The sequence below is a fragment of the Cebidichthys violaceus genome, unplaced genomic scaffold (genome assembly GCF_023349555.1).
Source record: "Cebidichthys violaceus isolate CVI_PGR_0920_01 unplaced genomic scaffold, fCebVio1.0.p SCAF_25, whole genome shotgun sequence".
NCBI classification, from domain to species: Eukaryota; Metazoa; Chordata; class Actinopteri; order Perciformes; family Stichaeidae; genus Cebidichthys; species Cebidichthys violaceus.
Window position 1 is genome coordinate 6,123,318 of NW_027176428.1, and position 18,030 is coordinate 6,141,347.

The following is an 18,030-nucleotide window of genomic DNA, read 5'->3' on the forward strand; positions in this document are numbered from 1 at the left end:
ATATGTACGTCTCAATGGTGGATTCATCATCCTAAAAGAGTTCACTTTGTTTTTCTTAAAACCTTTTAAAAACGAGGCCTATTTTCAGGCCTCAGCTCAAAAAAAGATAAGAAATACCTAATTGAGTGTATAATTAAATAAAAAATATATATATATATATATATATATATTTTTTTTAATATATATTTTTGAGATGTGAAAAGTCATGGAAATATCAGTATACATGTTACAGGTTAACTTAAGATAAGGATGGAACACAGCACAACTTGGAAAATTCTAAAGCTCGCCCTGGAAAAACAGCAATTTCAGGATATTGTTTTTTGGAAATTATGGAAATCCAAGATTTAAAATATTCCCAGCTCTTATAACAACTGATAAAGGCTCTCTATACATAGTTATACATAGATACAGTGAAACATTTATAAAATATAGAGCATATAAAATTAAAAAACTGATTAAATATTCCAATATTTGAATAAAAAAATATTTTTTAAATTAAAAAACACTCTATATCACTTCTATGTATCGCTCCTGATGTTCAATGAATCAAAAGACAGAAGATTGGGCTTTTTTTGAGTGTTTTAAGCTCTTTCTAAGCACTTTTTATGGTCATTTTATGGTCACATACTGCTTCAGATTCAGCCCACTCTCTCTGTTTAGGGCTGTATCTCAGCCCCCCTTTCTCCGATTTTCACCATTGAGACCTCCTTCGAACCGTAGAAGCCAATAGAATTGCCTGGAATTGAAAGCTAGATGATTGATAGCACTATTAGCCAATAAAGCTCAAAAACGTCCCATCTGATGGTAGATCTGAAATCTAATTTGCTGAGCTTCCAACCCTCCCAAGAAGCCGAGGAGTGTCGGAGAGACACGAATCCAACGGATTCACACGGAGCACATGCAGCTGGACACACCAAGCAGTGGAAGTACGGAGATATTTCATTTTTTCGCTGAGATTCGACCAAAAGTGAGTACAATATTCGATGAAAGCTGTGTGACTTTTTGTGTTCGAAGCTGAATATCTCTGCGATGGTTTATCGGAGAGAGAAACGGAAGATATGTCCGTAATCTCCGTCAAGCGGACATGCTTTTTCATGCTGCATCTTTGTAGGTAGCACGTTGCTAGCGGAGTGTAGCAGCTGTTTTCTCCGGTCTTTTCCAGTCATATCGAGTTATGATTTATGATATTTTGTTATTTGTTTGCTTGGCTGATGGGAGATGTGTTTGTCTCATGTATAAGTGACCTAGTTCATGTTGTTCCCAGGACGCTGAGGTTTCTGCAGAACTATAACATCATTATATTCGTTCTTCGTGGGTTCTCTGCCAGTGACTTTTAACACAAAACTCTCTAAGTTTTTATGTACTAGGTCCCCCATTTGGAGGACCCTCGGGCTTATCCGAGCACGTTTTCTCTTTAGATTTCAATAGACAGTATGCTATTGGTGTGACTGTGCTACAGTGACATCTTGAGGTCTTTTGGTTGTTCCACATCCTACACTATTTACATTTTTCTCCTCGTGGTTCCAGACACTCTTTGAACCCTGATACAAAGTTCACACAAACTCAGACAAATCAGAGACTAAACATTAGTTCTGAAGCAGACTGGAAAACTGGTTCATCGTAGCCTATCCAGGAATGCCCAATGTCATAGTGATCTGACAATTAATGTTAATAGGCTCATGGTCTCAAGGTATTTTTAAAAAACTATACATATTGTTCATATTTGTACATAAATGTTATAGCAATCAAAATGTTAAGTAAAAGAATGGAAGTATTATCAGCAAAATGCATTTAAAGTGCAGTATAAGTACACATTACTTAAAAAAGCAGAATAAACACGGAGTATGTACTTGTATTGCATTATATTACTGATGCACTACCGTGTAAAAAGCTTTGCATTTCTGTGTCTATTGAAGAGACCTAACATACTCATGGGAACTTTATTCTACAACAATTCTTCTTTTTTTCCGTTTGGAATGAAATACGTTAAGTAGAAGTAGAATGGAAGTACTCAAGGATTTATATTTATCACATAAACACCACAGGATATAAAGTGACAAAATAAAATGTGAAAAATAAAGACAACTTTTTGCTATACAAAAGGCAGTTTTCATTAAGAGAATATAATGCTGCACTACAAGCTTACCCCTACTATAACTGTTGAAATTAATTTGAATCCATTGTGCTGACAAGTGCAGAACCCATCTGTACAAGAAATCAAAATGTGAAAAAGTCAACTATCATCATGATTTGATAAGAATTAAAGTCTATGAACGAGTAACTTTGAAGGACAAACAGCCGGATGTCTTTTTTAAGTTTGCAAAATATAGTCTAAAAGCCAAAATACGAGAGAGTTGTTTGACACTGTCTCCATGAGTAAAATCGAGTAAAACACAACCCGCCGGAGCACTCGTCCCTCCCAGACCTCACACCTCAGACAGACCTTAGAAGGCGGGTCTACGGCCTCTTATCCCGCCTCCTGCTCTGCTGCTGTCCTCTCCTCTCCTGAACGCTGATGTGTTACTAACTTCAGCCTCTATCTCTGACAAAATGGTCAATTTCGGATCCAAACTGCTGCTGCTGTTTCTCCTGGCCTTCCCCTGTGGATTGATATCCATTGGTAAGTCTTATTGTTCGTTTGAAGCAGACGGTTCGTCTCGTCTCCTCAGTTAAAAAGTTTTTAGACAGCCTCACACATACATTGACGTGGCATAGTTACGTAGCTGCTCACAAGCAGCTTTAAGTCTCCACCGCTGCGCTACTAACCTCAATGTACAGACGTGTTATCTGCAAGTTTAAATTCATATTAATAAAGTTGTCTCGTCTCTTTTACTCTGAAAATGATCGTCTCCAAACAGCTGCTGCGGTGGAAGCGTAAAATAACAATGTCTGCCGTGAAAAGCGAAGTTTCACTTTGTGAGCTTAAGAGGTGATTTTAACAAAAATAAGTCTCGAAGTCTTTGTGGATGCAGCAACAGTTAACGGCTCGCTCATGCTGGGACACGTCACCATAGATAAGATGGTAACTCACTGTGTGTTTGTTGGTGTCTCTAAGCTTGACTTGCATTGCAATGGTGACTTTTATTGTCCTGCTGTTTATTTTAAACTGGCAACAAAGTGGTTTGTTTGTAGACATTGTTATTAATCACAGTGTATCAACAGTTGCATTAAAAAATTATACCCACCCAATCATTTTGCATTGCATTTGAATGATTGTGAACCAGCAGGTTAATAATCCATGCAGCTAAGTCATCCCTTTAAAACGTAGTATGCATTGATTGGTTTGCTGAATGGCCTTACTGGTGTGTAGTATTCCAGTTCTGAGATATTGGGCTACATTGTCATTTTTAAGAAGATTAAATCATTATGTGTTCACACATTTTTTTTCACAGCCACGCTTTTGTTTCTCCACAAAAAAAAACAGGGCTGGCTGAAAAAAAGGGATATGAAAGAAAACGTATCAGTAAATGTGGATATGCGTTCATTATTCATTTTGCTCACTAAAATCTGTCAAAAGAATACTAGCTGAGAAAATAAAACTACTAAATACCAGGAAAACACAATTCATCTGTATTGAGATGGGCCATCTGCTCCTGGACAATATAATATGTATCAAACTTATTTCCTGTGATGGTTAAAACACAACTCTTATATATCGTTGTGATATATATCTTGTATATCGTGTGTTCTGCAGGCCACGTCTCCGCCAACTCAGACTCTGCTGAGGACATTGCTGAGGACCCAGAAGCTGCAGTAGATGAGGAGGAAGATGAAGAAGAAGAAGAGGTGCTTGTTGAAGAAGATCAGATGCAGCCTTCGGTATGTATGTTTTCATCATGCAGCAGTTTAGCCGACCATAGATTTACATGCTGGTGATCAAGAGACGATGTCATGCGATGTTCCTCTTCAGGAAGGAGACGAAGAAGACTCTGATGAAGCAGCTGATAAACTGGTATCGTCTCACCCTGATGCCGACACAACGATCATCTTCGTGACAGGAGAAGGTGAATTCGGATCCCTTTTTTTTTTTTTTTTTTTTTAGGATTTCATTCAGTGAGCTTTTACAGCATTTACACAAAGTGAATACATCATCCTAGACATGACAGACATATTTCTCTGGCTCTTCATCTTATAGCTATTTATGCCTTTTACATTATATTTATTTAGAGTTTCCTGCCAATGAAATTGTGAGGTTCCTGGTGGGTTTCACCAACAAGGGAAGTCAGGATTTCACCGTTCAGTCGCTGGAGGCCTCCTTCCGTTACCCCCAAGACTTCCAGTTCTACATCCAGAACGTAAGTTTGATCTGAAATTTAAAAAAAAAAAAAACACAGGCAAACATGTGCTACAACTTTTTTACTTTATGTGAAGTCTGATAAAAGAATATAATAATTTGATGATTTGTTGTCATTATGAGATGTTCAAAAAGTCCTCAATACATGTCTCAAGGGTTTTGGGGTGTGATTATAGAAGAGTATGTTAAAATATGATTCTGAACAATATCGAGGTTAATAAAATAGTGCATGTGGTAAATAAAACCCTTACTATTGAATGCATGTTCTTTTTTTTATTATTTTGATGCCAATGCTTTGATTTCTACTTGAAGTAGAAGACAAGAACAAATCTACACCATTGAATTTGTTCTCATGTATCTAATGTGTTTGTATTGCAACAAAGTCAGTCTATGAATGATGTGTGTTTTGTGTAGTTCACAGCGTTGCCTCTGAGCACCGTGGTGCAGCCCCAGGCTCAGGCCTCCTTCGAGTACTCCTTCATCCCAGCTCAGCCCATGGCAGGTCGCCCATTTGGACTTGTTATCCTCCTCAATTATCTTGACACTGAGGTAAAAAGGTTTTTCATCATTTATTTACAAAGAAATAGATTTGTGGTGGTGGTGCTTGAGGTCTGTTCGGGTTGAGATGTGGTGCGATGATGTCAGATGCAGGAAGGTTTATCACAGCCCACCTCAAATTTGATGATTCATGAAAACTAATACCGGAATAAGTCATTGTCAGCAAAGCAGTTTGTCTTGTATATTCATAAAACAGTTATATATTTTTTGTATAATTGGGGTGGCTGGTGGCTCCTTACTGTCATTATTTTCTGCCTGCTGAGCTTTGACTGTTGTTTGCATGCTATTAACGAATGACGTGACAGATGCTGAGTCATCTTGACATTTAGATTTTTTTTTTTTAAAGTGCAGCTCTAAAAAAGAAAGTTCTTGAAAGTTCACTTGGAGTTTACGCTTACTAGTTAACATTTTTTTTTCTCCAGGGCAACGTGTTTCAAACTGCCATCTACAACCAGACTGTCAACATCGTCGAGCTAGAAGAGGGACTGGACGGAGAAACGTAAGGCTTTCTATCACGTACATACTTGTATGTAAATGTTGTATGTAATGAAGACCGCACACTATAAAGTAGCAGCAAAATTACTGAATCAGTAGGTTGACATATTAAAACCAATTTCTGTTTAAATCTAGTTATTTTTGCCCACCTATTACTTATTTGAAATGTCCTCTACATGCGGTTATCCAAGGCTTCACAATACCAGTGTTCCCAGACTATTGCAGCACATGTACGAACCTGTAAAAAGGAGGTGTGAAATTGGCACAAAGAGATTAGTTGTCAAAATTGTGCTGCTGGTGCAAGAGGTAGAAACTGTCACCAGCAAATTATTCAAGCAAAGCAAAGTGTTTTGCATCCTAAAATCTCAAAACAGAATATTTAGGAAAGGTGATATAAATGTTTTCATACATCCATCTTCAACTTGCTTGGTTGCTACAGATTTAAATAAATTGCATCGCCAAAAAAACATTTGAAACATAGATGGCTTCACATTGTGACCACACATTGTAGTGGGTGTAAGTAAAGTAAACTGCATTTCAGTCAAACTCTACATTATGTCTTCAGTCAGTCAGTAGCCATGCATCACTTACAGAGTAGGGTATACAAAAACACCATGTAACTGAGTAACTCTTTCATTCAATGCTTTCATTCTGATTCTGTTTTTTTTTTTCTGCAGAATGTTCTTGTACATCTTCCTGGTTGGACTGGGGGCTCTGATGGTCTTTGGGATGTACCAGGTGCTGGAGACGAGGACGGTATGTGTTTGTCTTCTATCAGCTGCTTTTATTCTTCATGTTAAGATATGTATGTTTGGTCTACGTGATGTAGATGGGATGAGTCATTCCCGCTGGTTTACCGATGCAAATGTAATAGAACATTTCCCGTGGATAAAGTCAATGGCAGCAAATTAATTAGAGTGCACATTAACAAGGGGTGTCGTCCATTCTCCACCCTTTTTCTCCCTTTTTTTTCCTTAGACAGGGAGACATTGATATTGAAGCAGGCTCTTGGATAAAATGTTTTTTTGTTGTCTTTCAACTTGTCTTTTGCAGAAAAAGAGAATCTCAGTGAAAGTAGAGAAGGGCACTGGTGGGATGAACGATGTGGACATCAGCTGGATTCCTCAGGAGACTCTCAATGTCATGAGTATGTTCAGTTTTATTCCCAACTGTTACAAGTAATTAATTTACTCACATTAGTGTTACTCTCCATGCAAATGCAGCAACACAAATCTGATCTTTGCATCCTGTCTTACAGACAAGGCTTCCCCTAAAGCATCTCCACGGAAAAGAACCAATAGGGCAGCTGGAGCCGATCAATAAAACTCTCCGTTTCCATCCATCATCATCATCATACTGTCCATCAGGCTTTCAAAGCTCATTTCCTCGCCGTGGTAACCCGATTCCCATTTGCAATGGATCAACATTTCCAACCCGAGCAGCGTGTTCCAGATGTTTGTGTGGATCTCATCCTGCTGGAACAACGACCAGAGAGCATCCTGGACTCTACTGCTCTGATCAGAGCAAGGCCATTTAGACACTAACAGGACTGAACTACAGTCCACATTTAAAGGGACTTTTCTATCGGTATGTGTGTGAAAGGTGATGAAAGATGAACCAATAAGTCATTAAAGTTTTTGTGGAAAAGAAAAAGCGATTGTGGTACAAACTGCCCCGAAAAGAAAGCAGAATAAATCAACCTGCTGGCTTTATGAATGCTGTCAAGTCATAATTTAATGACTTTTTATTTTGGAGATTTGTTAGCTGCATTTTTAGACTTCAAATCATTCCTTTTTCATTTGTTGAATGAGGTGAATCCCCCTCTTCTCTATCATGTAAACACCATTGTGCCTTTCTGTACTGTATCTGCAGTGCCCTGCACGACTTAATGTTAAGAAAAAAGTAGATTAAAAGGTTTTCCACTGATACCCCTTTGCTTTTACTATCCAGTCACATATAGCAGGTTTATAAAAGTAAATATATGTTTTTCAGTGGAGCAATGGCAGCTGCAATTACAACGTATACTAAACAGTGTTCTCTTGAGGTTTCTGCAGGTTAGTTTACCTGTTGTTTTTCACCATGTTGTAATGTAACTTCTCCTTGGTTGAGCATTGCAAACTCTTTACTAACTGCCGTTGAATTGCAAGCCATTTCTTTTGGGAGAAAAATATGTTTTCCAAGACAATAAAAGGGTGAACAAAGTGTATTTTGTCCCAATAGTTGCTCACTTAAAAACTCCATTTCCTAATTATTATACTGTTGTCATCTGCATTCTCTGACAGTTTGTGGTTCGTCCAATCAACAGCGCACAGTTTCAGTAAAATGTGGATGGTGCCACTCAAGGAAATTTGAAAGGAAATGACATGTAGGGTTGTAACTAACGATTATTTTCATAATCAAATGTTTGAATAAAAAAACATTCGAAACAAATAATAGAAAACAATGCAACTTTTAAAATGCACCCAACCTTTGCATTGTGATGTAGACAGGACTGCATCCGATTTAAACTTGAAACACATGGACTATAATACACCTGTAATATAAGGCAGCTATGTACTATAATAACAAAGAGGAGCTTCGACATTGAGATAACACCAGGTATTATCTATAAAGTACGAGCTTGTGTCAGATAACCAGCAGGGGCATCCTGAGAGTCCTCCTTGTGCTACAGGAGTGTTGTTCGGTGGATCTTCCTCGGGGAGGTGAGAGCTGTCCGGTGCTGAGGGGGGAAGATGAGCTCAGCGCGCGCCGGGGGGCATGTAACGTCAGCAGTCGGCCGGAGCAGGGAAAGACTGTATACACACCCACTAAGTGTTTATCGCCGCTTAATCACTGATACACACCGACACACATTAATAATGGGCAGTTAATCGGTTCCGTGTGACTAAGCTCCGCTTTTTTTCTTACACGATTCACGAGTGCCTCGGCAGCATCCCGCGCCCTCCGCTTGGCTTGAAATGGGATGATATGGGATTTTTCATGTCGACGAAGATCGGAGGGATTCTTGCGTTTGCCTTGGGTAAGATATAATCAAGCTGTTCCTCCGGTTTTATTTAGACTGCAAGCCACTTTGGATTGTTTGACACAGATAACTGCCTTACACCTTTTCTTTCCGAAATGTCACGCCATGATTGCAATCTTTCTTTATCTCCATCTGTGTTGCGTGATGGTGATGAGACCTGCACCGTGGCTTGTAGTAGCCTACACCCATCGACAATAGAAACTGGGTGTCTATACTTAGGTGATACTGCTTTTGGCCATCAAGATCGAAAAATGAAAAAACACCAAACTGATTTTTTTTTTTAAAACGCCACTTTTATTTACTGCTTAAATGGTGCTTATTTTGCATTGTTCTCTTGCACAATATTGCATTATCGACACGTTTTAGCATTTTGTGGAAGGAATGTATGAGATGCAATGTTCAGGATTATTATCTGTGGTAACATCTGCTTCACAGCCCACTGACATTTGCCTAAAGTAAAGTTCAGATTACACAGGATTGCAAAAAGGAATGTTGAAAACGCTTTGAATATATTTATGAAACAAGTAAATAAAATACAAATTGAATGAAATACTGTGTTTCTGTGGACAAAAAAGTTGTATGATTATGAGTAGTAATTGAAGTGCGGAGATGGTAGAAAAAGATAAACCAGACTGAGACTGTTCCACACACAAGGAAATTACCAAATTACAAATACATTACTTATTTTGCTTGTGCCTATAAACTTAACGAAGCCATCATTTGTGTGTGTTTTGCAGTATTCTTGTCCCTGATGGTGTCAGGAGAAGATGCAGATGTGAAGTGTGAAAACATTTATAAGGACTTTTCTGATTGTGTCCTGGAGCTGGGAGATAGCATGGACAACTATCAGGAAAACGTGACCAGCGAGAGGGGAGTGGAAGCCGTGTGCAGGTGATGATAACTTTATGATTGAGTGAGTGTGTGACCAGCATGCCGCACCCAGTTGTGCACATGGGACATCCCTAAAAGGAATCGGTATGTTTTTACCTAAACAGATAAAGTCCCTTTTAAAAAGAGATGGCGAGAACTGAAAGACAAAGCAGCTGAGATGGACTGTAATAAAAAACCTTCAGTGAAAGATGACTATCTACAGCACTGTGCACAAAACTGTATTTCAGTTAAAAAAGTATGAAATAGTGCATGATTCAGTGAATGAATACAGACAGGTACAGTATGACGTGTGCATCTCTTGATAAAATGCTGGAGAGAAAAAGAGCAGATGCCAAGATCTCAGAGGGAGAATGGAGAAATGAATGGTGCTGAGACACTGAGCCATTGTACTAAATAATTTATGACTTTGCTGCAGCAGTAATGAAATTCCGAGGACGTTTTTTGTCATTGTTACGGCATGCACTCTACAACCCCTGCACAGTATGTTTAAGACAAAGATTTACACATAAGCCTTCTGTTGGAAATGGCCCTCTTGCAATATCATCTGCGATATTGTTTCACTCTCTGATGCAGTTGCCATGGTAATTAAAGCTCAGTTTGACTTACTTGAAGCCACCATAACCATCATCACGTCTGACTGATAGATTACTGGCAAGCAAATTAATCCATGACACGTCTGCATGCTGTAGCCAGGAAGAATTCTTGCGTGAAATGGCAGACGTTGATCTGATGATGCTTTTTTTTTTGTCACAGCCACTGGGAAGCTTTCCACACGTGTGCCCTCACAGCGCTGTCCGACTGTCAGGAGGAAGTCAGCTCCATCTGGGAGACTCTGAGGCAGGACTCCATGAAGATGCGCTTCCAGGGAAGTCTGTTCGACCTGTGCAGTCCCAGCTCCTCGCCCAGCATAAGTTCATCTCTTGCTGCCCTTACCCTGCCCCTGATAGGCATGCTGATTATGACCGAGCCCAACTGGTTCCCCGTATAAATCGGGGCAGGGGTGGGGGTGAGGAGATGGGAGGGGTGATGACGAGGGCCTCAAATTCCTCTGGGTTCAGTCCTTCTGAGTTCAAACTTAAAGCCAAGGATTTAAGAGGGATGAGTGATTCAATAATGGGGATTATTTTGACTCAGAGCCACACGGGTCTGTGGCTAGCCAATCAATATTTACTGTAATGAATAATGTTTGAAATCTCTTCAAATACTTCAGCGTGATCCTCCCTGATGTCTAGAAACTGATAGAGTGTAGTTGAGAAAACTACATTTCAGCCAACTAATCAGTCCAGGCCGACAAAAGCAAACAAGCCAAGTATTCAAGGGATTTCAGATACAGCCAGACACCTGTGGCTCTGGGTTACCAATATACAAGGAGTGGACACAATATCATGATCACCGGTACAATCTAATGCAATAGATACTATATTTATGAACATTATCATGTTCAGTTTTTGTGGAATCAACTCTGAGGTAATTTTTTAAAGCAGTATTTGAGGAGTTGTTCTGGCTTTCATTATATTCTAAGACAGCAAGGTGTTAGTGTGTGCCCACTCCCTGTATTGTATGGGTTTATGATAGTTGAAGAAATAGTTCAACATTTTGGGAGTTGGCTGAGCAGATCTATACCACTCTCATGTCTGTACACTAAATATAAAGATACTGCCAGTAGCCAGTTAGCTTAGCTTAGCACACGGCTACTATGGCTGCTTCCGACTGAGAAATGGTTTGACACGTCACTCCCTGTAAAACTGCAACTTGTACTTTTTTTACACTTTTGTACGGATTAAACAACTAAAATGTTAATTAGTGAGCTTTAGGCATGACCGGAGAGGGGGATTTTGTTACCTTTGGATCCTTTTCCTCCTGTTTCCTTGTCCTTTAGCTACACCAAGTCAACTTGCTGTTGGCTGTAGCTTTACATTTAGTGTACAGACATGAGAGTGGTATCGATCTACTACTCGACAAGAAAGCAAATTTAAGCAATTTTAATCAGTGAGTTTGTATAAATCCAGCCAAGCCATCGTGATGTAATAGCTGTCACATTGCAAGAAAACATTTAAAGGAGCACTTCACCAAAAATAACAACAATCTTAGCAAATATTTTATCTCAATCATTAAGAAACTATTTGAATATGTTGCCAACGTATTGCTCAGTGAAAGGACCAAACCTAAATACAGAACCAGACATGAATCTGTCAGACTTAATTACACTAAAGCTAGCAACTAAACAATGTTCAAACGTATTATAGGTGAAATGACCCTTTAATCTGTTTTCAGGTGTAGTAAATGTTTGTGTAAGTGACAATCAAGCCACTTGTATAACACTTTGCCCCTCCAACACTTCAGCCCATTGTGGTTGATGTTGCACGGCTGCTATAAAGACACCAAAAACCGACATCTTGACACAACCTCACACGTTCACTTTCTCTTCTTTGCTCTCTGAGCCTCGTCCCATGCTTTGGTTCCATCTTATGATCGATCAAACTTCTGACCTGTTGTTTGTGTAAAAAAGGAAATCTTAATTGTGAATGTTTAGTGTTGTTTCATTAATACCTGCTCCATTTTTTGTGAAAATGCTTACTTGTAATTAGCACGATATTACTAAAACTTTACTTTAAAGACCTGTAAGTACTGAATAAACACAGTGTTTCATGCAGTATATGGATAGGCAACACAGGGGTGGATTATATTACAGAGATTTTCAAAGAAAAAATAATTTATTTCACATTTAAACAACTGTAGTTGATCTAAAGTCAAATGATATGCAAAAGCAAAACCTTATTTTTGTAAAAAAAATACAAATAAATAATCGCTTTTGTATCAATAGTATTTCAATTTATGATCAACCCATTAATGCATTGCATAATTATGACATCAAACAAAACAGATTAACTGTGCTGCTCAATTTATCTGTTTCATGCTTTTATTCAGTCTCATTTTGAGAAATCCAGGCTTGGTTTTAAGCTTCAAAAGCAGCCAAAAACGATTGTCGTGAATCTCAACAGAAGTGTTACAGTTTGACACAATAACATGGACATACACAATAAGCCATAAGCCATGTGAGGTACTACTAATTATAATGGTCGTTTAATCACTATGAATCAATATTTAGGTTACATTTTCTTCAAAGAATCTGGGGTTTTCTCTACTGATACTGCAGTGTTTACCTAGATTCAGAGTAAACCGAAAATGTATGAGTGAAAGCATTGATTTGTTTTGTTTGTTTTTCCAAAACTTTGTCACAATTTGCATATTTCCTTTAATTCTGATGGTCCTCATATGAATTCTTTGATCCCAAATGCATGATAATTTTAGTGACAGTGCTTCAGAATAATGAACATTATGTTGACTTCACCTTGGACAACATGTATGGTGGTATTGATCAGTGCATGAAGTTAAGCTATAGCTCCTCAGAGTATCACCCACCCACCTCCACCTCTCTTAGCATGTTTGTTCTAGTTGTTTCTATTTATTTCATGCTCGCATTACGTCATCCATTGTGTGTCTGGTGGTGAGAATACAAAAACAGTTGTGATGTCCTCAAAGCATGAGCAATATGTACGATCACTTCTTAAAGAGAGGACTCGTATCCCTTTGTATGCTGTTGAAAAGAGCATGAAAATGATTGCGTTATCATAAGCATTATACCATAAGAAATTAACCCTAATGACAGTTTAAACACGGAAAGAACCTCTGAATGTAAAAGCAAGTTCTGTATCAATGTTTTTTTGAGTTTACTGATAGAAAAGCACACTATTTACAAGACTGTATAAAGCAATATATGGCAACGTAATGTGTTTGTAATAATAAAGGGCCATGTTTAAAACAGTGTGTGTGTGTGTGTGTGTGTGTGTGTGTGTGTAGCACCTTCAGTAAAATAATAGGTCTAGAAACACAAAAGGATAAAATAGTGAATCGATGCGGTACGTCTTCTGCTGTACGACTCACTACATAGTTTCTGTTTTTAGCCCTCCCTGAAGCAAAGTGTTGGTAATGAGGATTGCAACAAGTAGTTTTACTCGTTAGTACTTCTCCCATCTGCTTCTTTCCACCTGGACACTTCCAGAAGAGACAGTTGGAGAAATTGAAGGATCTGGGCCCGGGGTGGAAAACTTTCCGAGATCTAAAGACACGCTTGTGGTGTGCCCCTCATTAGACGACCTGTCTTTGATGTCTGAAGCATAATGGCCAATTATTTTTTCACCTACAGTTTCCTGACTGAGATTTACAAGCATCCATATGAACTGGTTGTGTTTTATTAAACAGCATATGCACAAAAGTACTTGCGACATAATTCCTTGATGTTGGTGCCAACACCCTGTATTTAAATCTTCAGAGAGGAATAAAGACTATGTGCACTTTGTCTGTGATGCTTCTGCAATAGAAACAAGAAATCGTAATTACATGAATAGGTCCATCTGTCAGGTACTTTGTATTTAAACACATTATAAAAACTAATGTTTATGTTAAAGAATACAAAGCTGCCGTTGCATGTGAAAACTTTGAGCCGCGGCTGCAAAAAATCATAAAACAGTACGGAACACTGGCTTAGAAAGTGTTGTCATGGGTTTGAACATAACAGAGGATAGGTCGACACTTTGGGATGTACGCTCATTTGCTTTCTTTGGATCAGAGGATTGATGCCACTCTAATCTTTGTGCAAATATAAAGCTACAGCTAGCAGCCATAAAGATTGGAAATGGGTCAGAAACAGGTAGCGTGGCTCTGGATGTAGTAAAATACGCCTACCAGCACTTCTACAGCTCATTGACTAACACTTTGCATCTTGTTTAATCTGTAAGAAAAGTGAAGAAAAGCTGTGGTTGCCAACAAGACTCCAGGATATCACCGCACCCAGCAAAAAAATAGGACAGCACATAACCTCGGTAAAAGCACGTGTCATTTTTAGACTTGAATTTTAATCAATCCAGATATAACATGTTAATTAGTGATCTTAAGAGGTGTTGGGTTTGAACAACAGGGTAGGTTTTCCTTGTTTCCAGTATAAGCTAAGCAAACTGCTTGCTGGTGGTAGTCTCATATTAAATGGACAGACATGCGAATGGTAGAATTGATATCCTTCTAACCCTCACCAAGAAAGCAGACACTGCATAGTCCACACTATCAAAGCTGCAGAGATCTGACATTCACCACGCAGAATAAAAATATATACCACTATATGTTACAGGACATGGTACTCTATTAATAAGTAGTTAATTTTGACAGTGTTTTAAAAGCCATCATAAAATGAGAAGTGTTCCAGAAACCACTAGTGCTGCCCATTTCAGTACTTTTCATTTCATATCACATCCCCCACAGAAACACAGACAGTCTGTTGTCAGAACACAGCTGGTGGCTGACAAACTGTCCCCAAAGTGGCCGCCATGTCTGCATAATAAATCATGACATAAAGAGACGGAGACAAAAAACCAAGCTGGGTAATATGATGTACAAGCTCGACATGGAAGGCCGAAACTGAACATTGTGTGCTAAATTAATCGTAAGAATGAGCCTGATGTTATACTTCTGACTAATGACGTATTGAGATTATGAAGCAGAAAACGTTTTCCTATATTTGGATTTACAAAATGATTGATTACTTAAAGTCATATAACTTTAGCATACCTGTTTGAACACTGAACTTGTTACCCAACATTTAACTTTAAAGATGCAGCTGTAAGAAAACATAATAAAATCTCAATAGGTACATTTGCACATTGACATCTCTATTTCAATTTGAAATCCAAAGTATCACGTCATGTTCTCGTTTGTTTGCCAACCCGGCCAGCTTGTAATTATACCAACACAAAGAAAGGAACATTTGTTGTTGCTGCTCCGTTTGCATTTGCTCTGAAGTTTCAATTTATCATTTGAAGATGTGCATGCATCCGGAAAAAATATTGTAAATCTTAAAATGAGCAAATAGGATGCTCATGTTGTTGTAATTAAAATGAACACAAAAGTGCAATTACTTAAAATAAAATGTATAGTCATTAGGTTCCGAGAACGGTGTAAATTAACATCTGCTTTTATCAGCAATAAAGCATGTATCTTTTGCTACAGAGTTAATACTGTCCAACATTTAACGGCATCTATGAACAATAAATAGATCAGTTCATCTGGTTTATCACTTGAAGAGAAGATGGATGACAATCCGACATCTACGCTGATGGAAGTTCATGCTCCATTTCTTTTGAAAGCAGTGAAAAAACCTCCTCTGAGCAAGTTCCTCAGGGGTTAACCGTCCACAGATTTTCAACACGGTATCTGCAAAATCTCACAGGTTAGATTTGGGTCCACTATTGACTGGAATAGCCCCGAGCTCAGTCCGCATGCACAAGTACTCTCCGATTACAGCCATCAACGCCATACAGGCTACATTGACGAGCCACCAGGACAGGGCAGATGGAAGATGAGCATTATAGATCCAGCAGCCAATCATATGGAAGAAGTGTACAGTGACTGTGAAGTCCAGACACTGTTTCCCCCGACGAATGAAGAACCACAGACCGAGGGCGCTGCAGGAGAAATGACACAGAAAAGTTACGATATAAGCCATGCTTATTTACGCTTCAGTTTTGTGTGAATAATAAAGAAATGCCCATGCAAAGTTGTCCTTCCATATACCAAATATAAAGAAATTATCCATTTTATTTTTATGTGAATAAATATATTTTTCAGTAGTTTAGTCCAGCTAGTGTAAAATCCTTTGTTTGTAAAGCTGATTCTGACACTTGAACAACAGCCTTTTAGTAAGAAGTGTTACAGCTCTCATCTCTTTGGATGTACAGAGAAAACAAAATAAGAACTGACTCACCAAGTAAGAGAGTTCAAAATGAATGCCATCATTGAGAGCCTGCCCTGCATTGTTGCAAAACCAAGGACCTTCCAAAGCAGAAGAAAGATTTAAATACCATTTCCAGAGCCTATAAATGTGCCACAAATATACGTCACGCAGCTGGCAGAGATAACTTACTTCATAGCTGAAGATCTGATCCAGTGACCGAGTAGTTTGCACCAGACCGTCCACTCCAGCTAACCAAAGGCCCAAGAAGCTGTAGTAGATGCACTGCATCAACACAATCTGACTCACAATGAGGACCGGGTCCCAGATGTAGCTGCGAAAGTGAGTGGCCATCGCAGACTGATGTTACACCTACAAGTGTATTAACAGCTGGCCCCAACTGTTACCAGTTGGGCCATCTAGTTTGACCTGCGTGTGAGCTCAGAATCTGAAACACAAAAAGTCAAATTTAATGAAATGTATTAACATATATCATGTCTTGAGTTTTTTAATGTTAGCCCAAGAGCTTTATTAAGCAGAATTAGGACAATGACTGTAGTATCATAGTTATTTCAGGAAGAATACAGCCAACTACACTGCTGTAAAGTACCTTATGAACAAATGTGTCCTTATTTTAACAGATGGAATAAGAAGTATAGGCTTAAATCCAAAAGAGCACTATTTTGGGTGTTGCATGAGGTAGAAGTGTTTGTAAAAAAAAACAAAAAAAAAACAGGAAGGTGAAGTGCTGGACCTCACAATGAGCTATACTGTGAAAAAAGGCAGTCAAATGAAATACCCTCTAGCTTATAATCATGGTGTGGTATTTTGTTATTTGGGAAATTGGTGTGTGCATAACATGTGCTTAATAGTTTAAGCAGTATAAACTATTGTAAAATCAACTACGAACGTTATTTTGTCAACAGTCCAGGAATGTAATCAATGCAATATTGTCTCTTTCATCTTTTATATAAAATTTAGACTTTGAATACAGCTAAAATGTCTAATTAATTCATATGACAAGATAAACGGATAATCTGTAATTAATCAATCAAAGAACATGAGGTAATGCAAAACTCCACCTCTGTATGAGAACATCTGCCCATGGTCAACTAGGATATCTATAAATAACGTTAACAGCCAACATATGTATGTGTATAACGTTATATGTATATATTATTGTGCGATTTCAGTAACATTCATAGACTGTATAGTTAACTCTGCATGTGATAACATAATATGAGAGTGAAGGGTCCTTTCAATGTACAATAAATACCTCGAGTTAACCTCCACTGGTGTATCTATCTATCCTTGACTGAGTCAAGCACCTAGCTACGTTAGCTGTCCACCACCACAAACACAACGATAAGCAATGCTAACGCTAACGTTCATGGAACAAATCACAGCCCGTTAGCTCAGTTCAAACTCAAACCCTCCAGTGACATTAATTTCAAGCAAACATAAAAGCCAAGTTAACGCAGACATTTAATTGTGGATGTAAACAACACCAACACTGTAGTAAGTTATGTTTCTTGACGGTAACGTAAAGATAACCAACAAGTTACCCCATGTTAGCATGCGTGTTTTCTTTAGGAGCAGCGTGTCAGCTGTGTTAACCAAACATCTGGACAGCTGATACACACCTGAGCACCGGGTCACAGAGGTGTCAGGCTCGCCGTACTAACGATAACGTCTTCGGTTGCTTTACTGTTTTCAAAACTTTACTGTCAAGGCCTAGTCATCGATTGTACCTTGTTAACAACACGGAAGTTACGGCGGTGGATCCGGAAAGAAAACTATATGGTATAAGTTTATTTTCAAAGTAAAATACCTTAGATGTATTACTGAGACTGAGATTTGTACTGTCTTTCCCGCGAAATATATTTTCTGCTAACAACTGATGGAGGAAATATAATAATTATTATATGATAGCTACATTTGTGCTTTCTATTGCGTACTCGATGTTTGTTTTTCTATCATTTTACTTTA

General features: G+C 38.5%; 3 protein-coding genes across 4 annotated transcripts; 2 read left to right on the top strand and 1 right to left on the bottom strand.

Annotated features, from left to right (window-relative positions):
* The first annotated feature begins 2,482 nt into the window (after positions 1 to 2,482).
* On the top strand, positions 2,483 to 7,553 carry ssr1 (signal sequence receptor, alpha). Its single transcript, XM_068720467.1, has 9 exons — positions 2,483 to 2,620; positions 3,695 to 3,819; positions 3,911 to 4,004; positions 4,168 to 4,295; positions 4,709 to 4,843; positions 5,275 to 5,351; positions 6,025 to 6,103; positions 6,401 to 6,494; positions 6,606 to 7,553. Exons 1-9 carry the CDS (start codon positions 2,551 to 2,553, stop codon positions 6,668 to 6,670), a joined length of 867 nt encoding a protein of 288 aa, XP_068576568.1. The 5' UTR covers positions 2,483 to 2,550; the 3' UTR covers positions 6,671 to 7,553.
* A 506-nt stretch (positions 7,554 to 8,059) lies between these two features.
* On the top strand, positions 8,060 to 13,638 carry LOC137879470 (neuritin-like). Its single transcript, XM_068720201.1, has 3 exons — positions 8,060 to 8,366; positions 9,107 to 9,260; positions 10,014 to 13,638. Exons 1-3 carry the CDS (start codon positions 8,315 to 8,317, stop codon positions 10,246 to 10,248), a joined length of 441 nt encoding a protein of 146 aa, XP_068576302.1. The 5' UTR covers positions 8,060 to 8,314; the 3' UTR covers positions 10,249 to 13,638.
* Positions 13,639 to 14,144: 506 nt separating this feature from the next.
* sys1 (SYS1 golgi trafficking protein) lies at positions 14,145 to 17,812 on the bottom strand. Of its 2 annotated transcripts, none has more exons than XM_068720199.1 (4): positions 17,685 to 17,812; positions 16,234 to 16,489; positions 16,075 to 16,142; positions 14,145 to 15,775 (listed from the first exon to the last, which is right to left on the bottom strand). In XM_068720199.1, the coding sequence occupies exons 2-4, from the start codon at positions 16,393 to 16,395 to the stop codon at positions 15,535 to 15,537; spliced, it is 471 nt and encodes a 156-aa protein (XP_068576300.1). In that variant the 5' UTR covers positions 16,396 to 16,489; positions 17,685 to 17,812; the 3' UTR covers positions 14,145 to 15,534. The 2 variants fall into 2 exon arrangements, with proteins under 2 accessions (XP_068576300.1, XP_068576301.1); XM_068720200.1 differs by lacking the exon at positions 17,685 to 17,812 and adding an exon at positions 17,607 to 17,684.
* Positions 17,813 to 18,030: the final 218 nt, after the last annotated feature.

What these genes read in the sequence shown, in the direction of transcription:
- LOC137879470 (XM_068720201.1), top strand. Translation starts at nt 8,315, where the DNA reads ATGGGATTTTTCATGTCGACGAAGATCGGAGGGATTCTTGCGTTTGCC. An exon ending in GATTCTTGCGTTTGCCTTGG is followed by an intron (nt 8,367 to 9,106) that starts GTAAGATATAAT and finishes TGTGTTTTGCAG; the next exon opens with TATTCTTGTCCCTGATGGTG. An exon ending in GGAGTGGAAGCCGTGTGCAG is followed by an intron (nt 9,261 to 10,013) that starts GTGATGATAACT and finishes TTTTTGTCACAG; the next exon opens with CCACTGGGAAGCTTTCCACA.
- ssr1 (XM_068720467.1), top strand. Translation starts at nt 2,551, where the DNA reads ATGGTCAATTTCGGATCCAAACTGCTGCTGCTGTTTCTCCTGGCCTTC. An exon ending in TCCAGTTCTACATCCAGAAC is followed by an intron (nt 4,296 to 4,708) that starts GTAAGTTTGATC and finishes TGTTTTGTGTAG; the next exon opens with TTCACAGCGTTGCCTCTGAG. An exon ending in GGAGACTCTCAATGTCATGA is followed by an intron (nt 6,495 to 6,605) that starts GTATGTTCAGTT and finishes CCTGTCTTACAG; the next exon opens with ACAAGGCTTCCCCTAAAGCA.
- sys1 (XM_068720199.1), bottom strand. Translation starts at nt 16,395, where the DNA reads ATGGCCACTCACTTTCGCAGCTACATCTGGGACCCGGTCCTCATTGTG. An exon ending in ATCAGATCTTCAGCTATGAA is followed by an intron (nt 16,143 to 16,233) that starts GTAAGTTATCTC and finishes CTGCTTTGGAAG; the next exon opens with GTCCTTGGTTTTGCAACAAT. An exon ending in ATTTTGAACTCTCTTACTTG is followed by an intron (nt 15,776 to 16,074) that starts GTGAGTCAGTTC and finishes TTTCTCCTGCAG; the next exon opens with CGCCCTCGGTCTGTGGTTCT.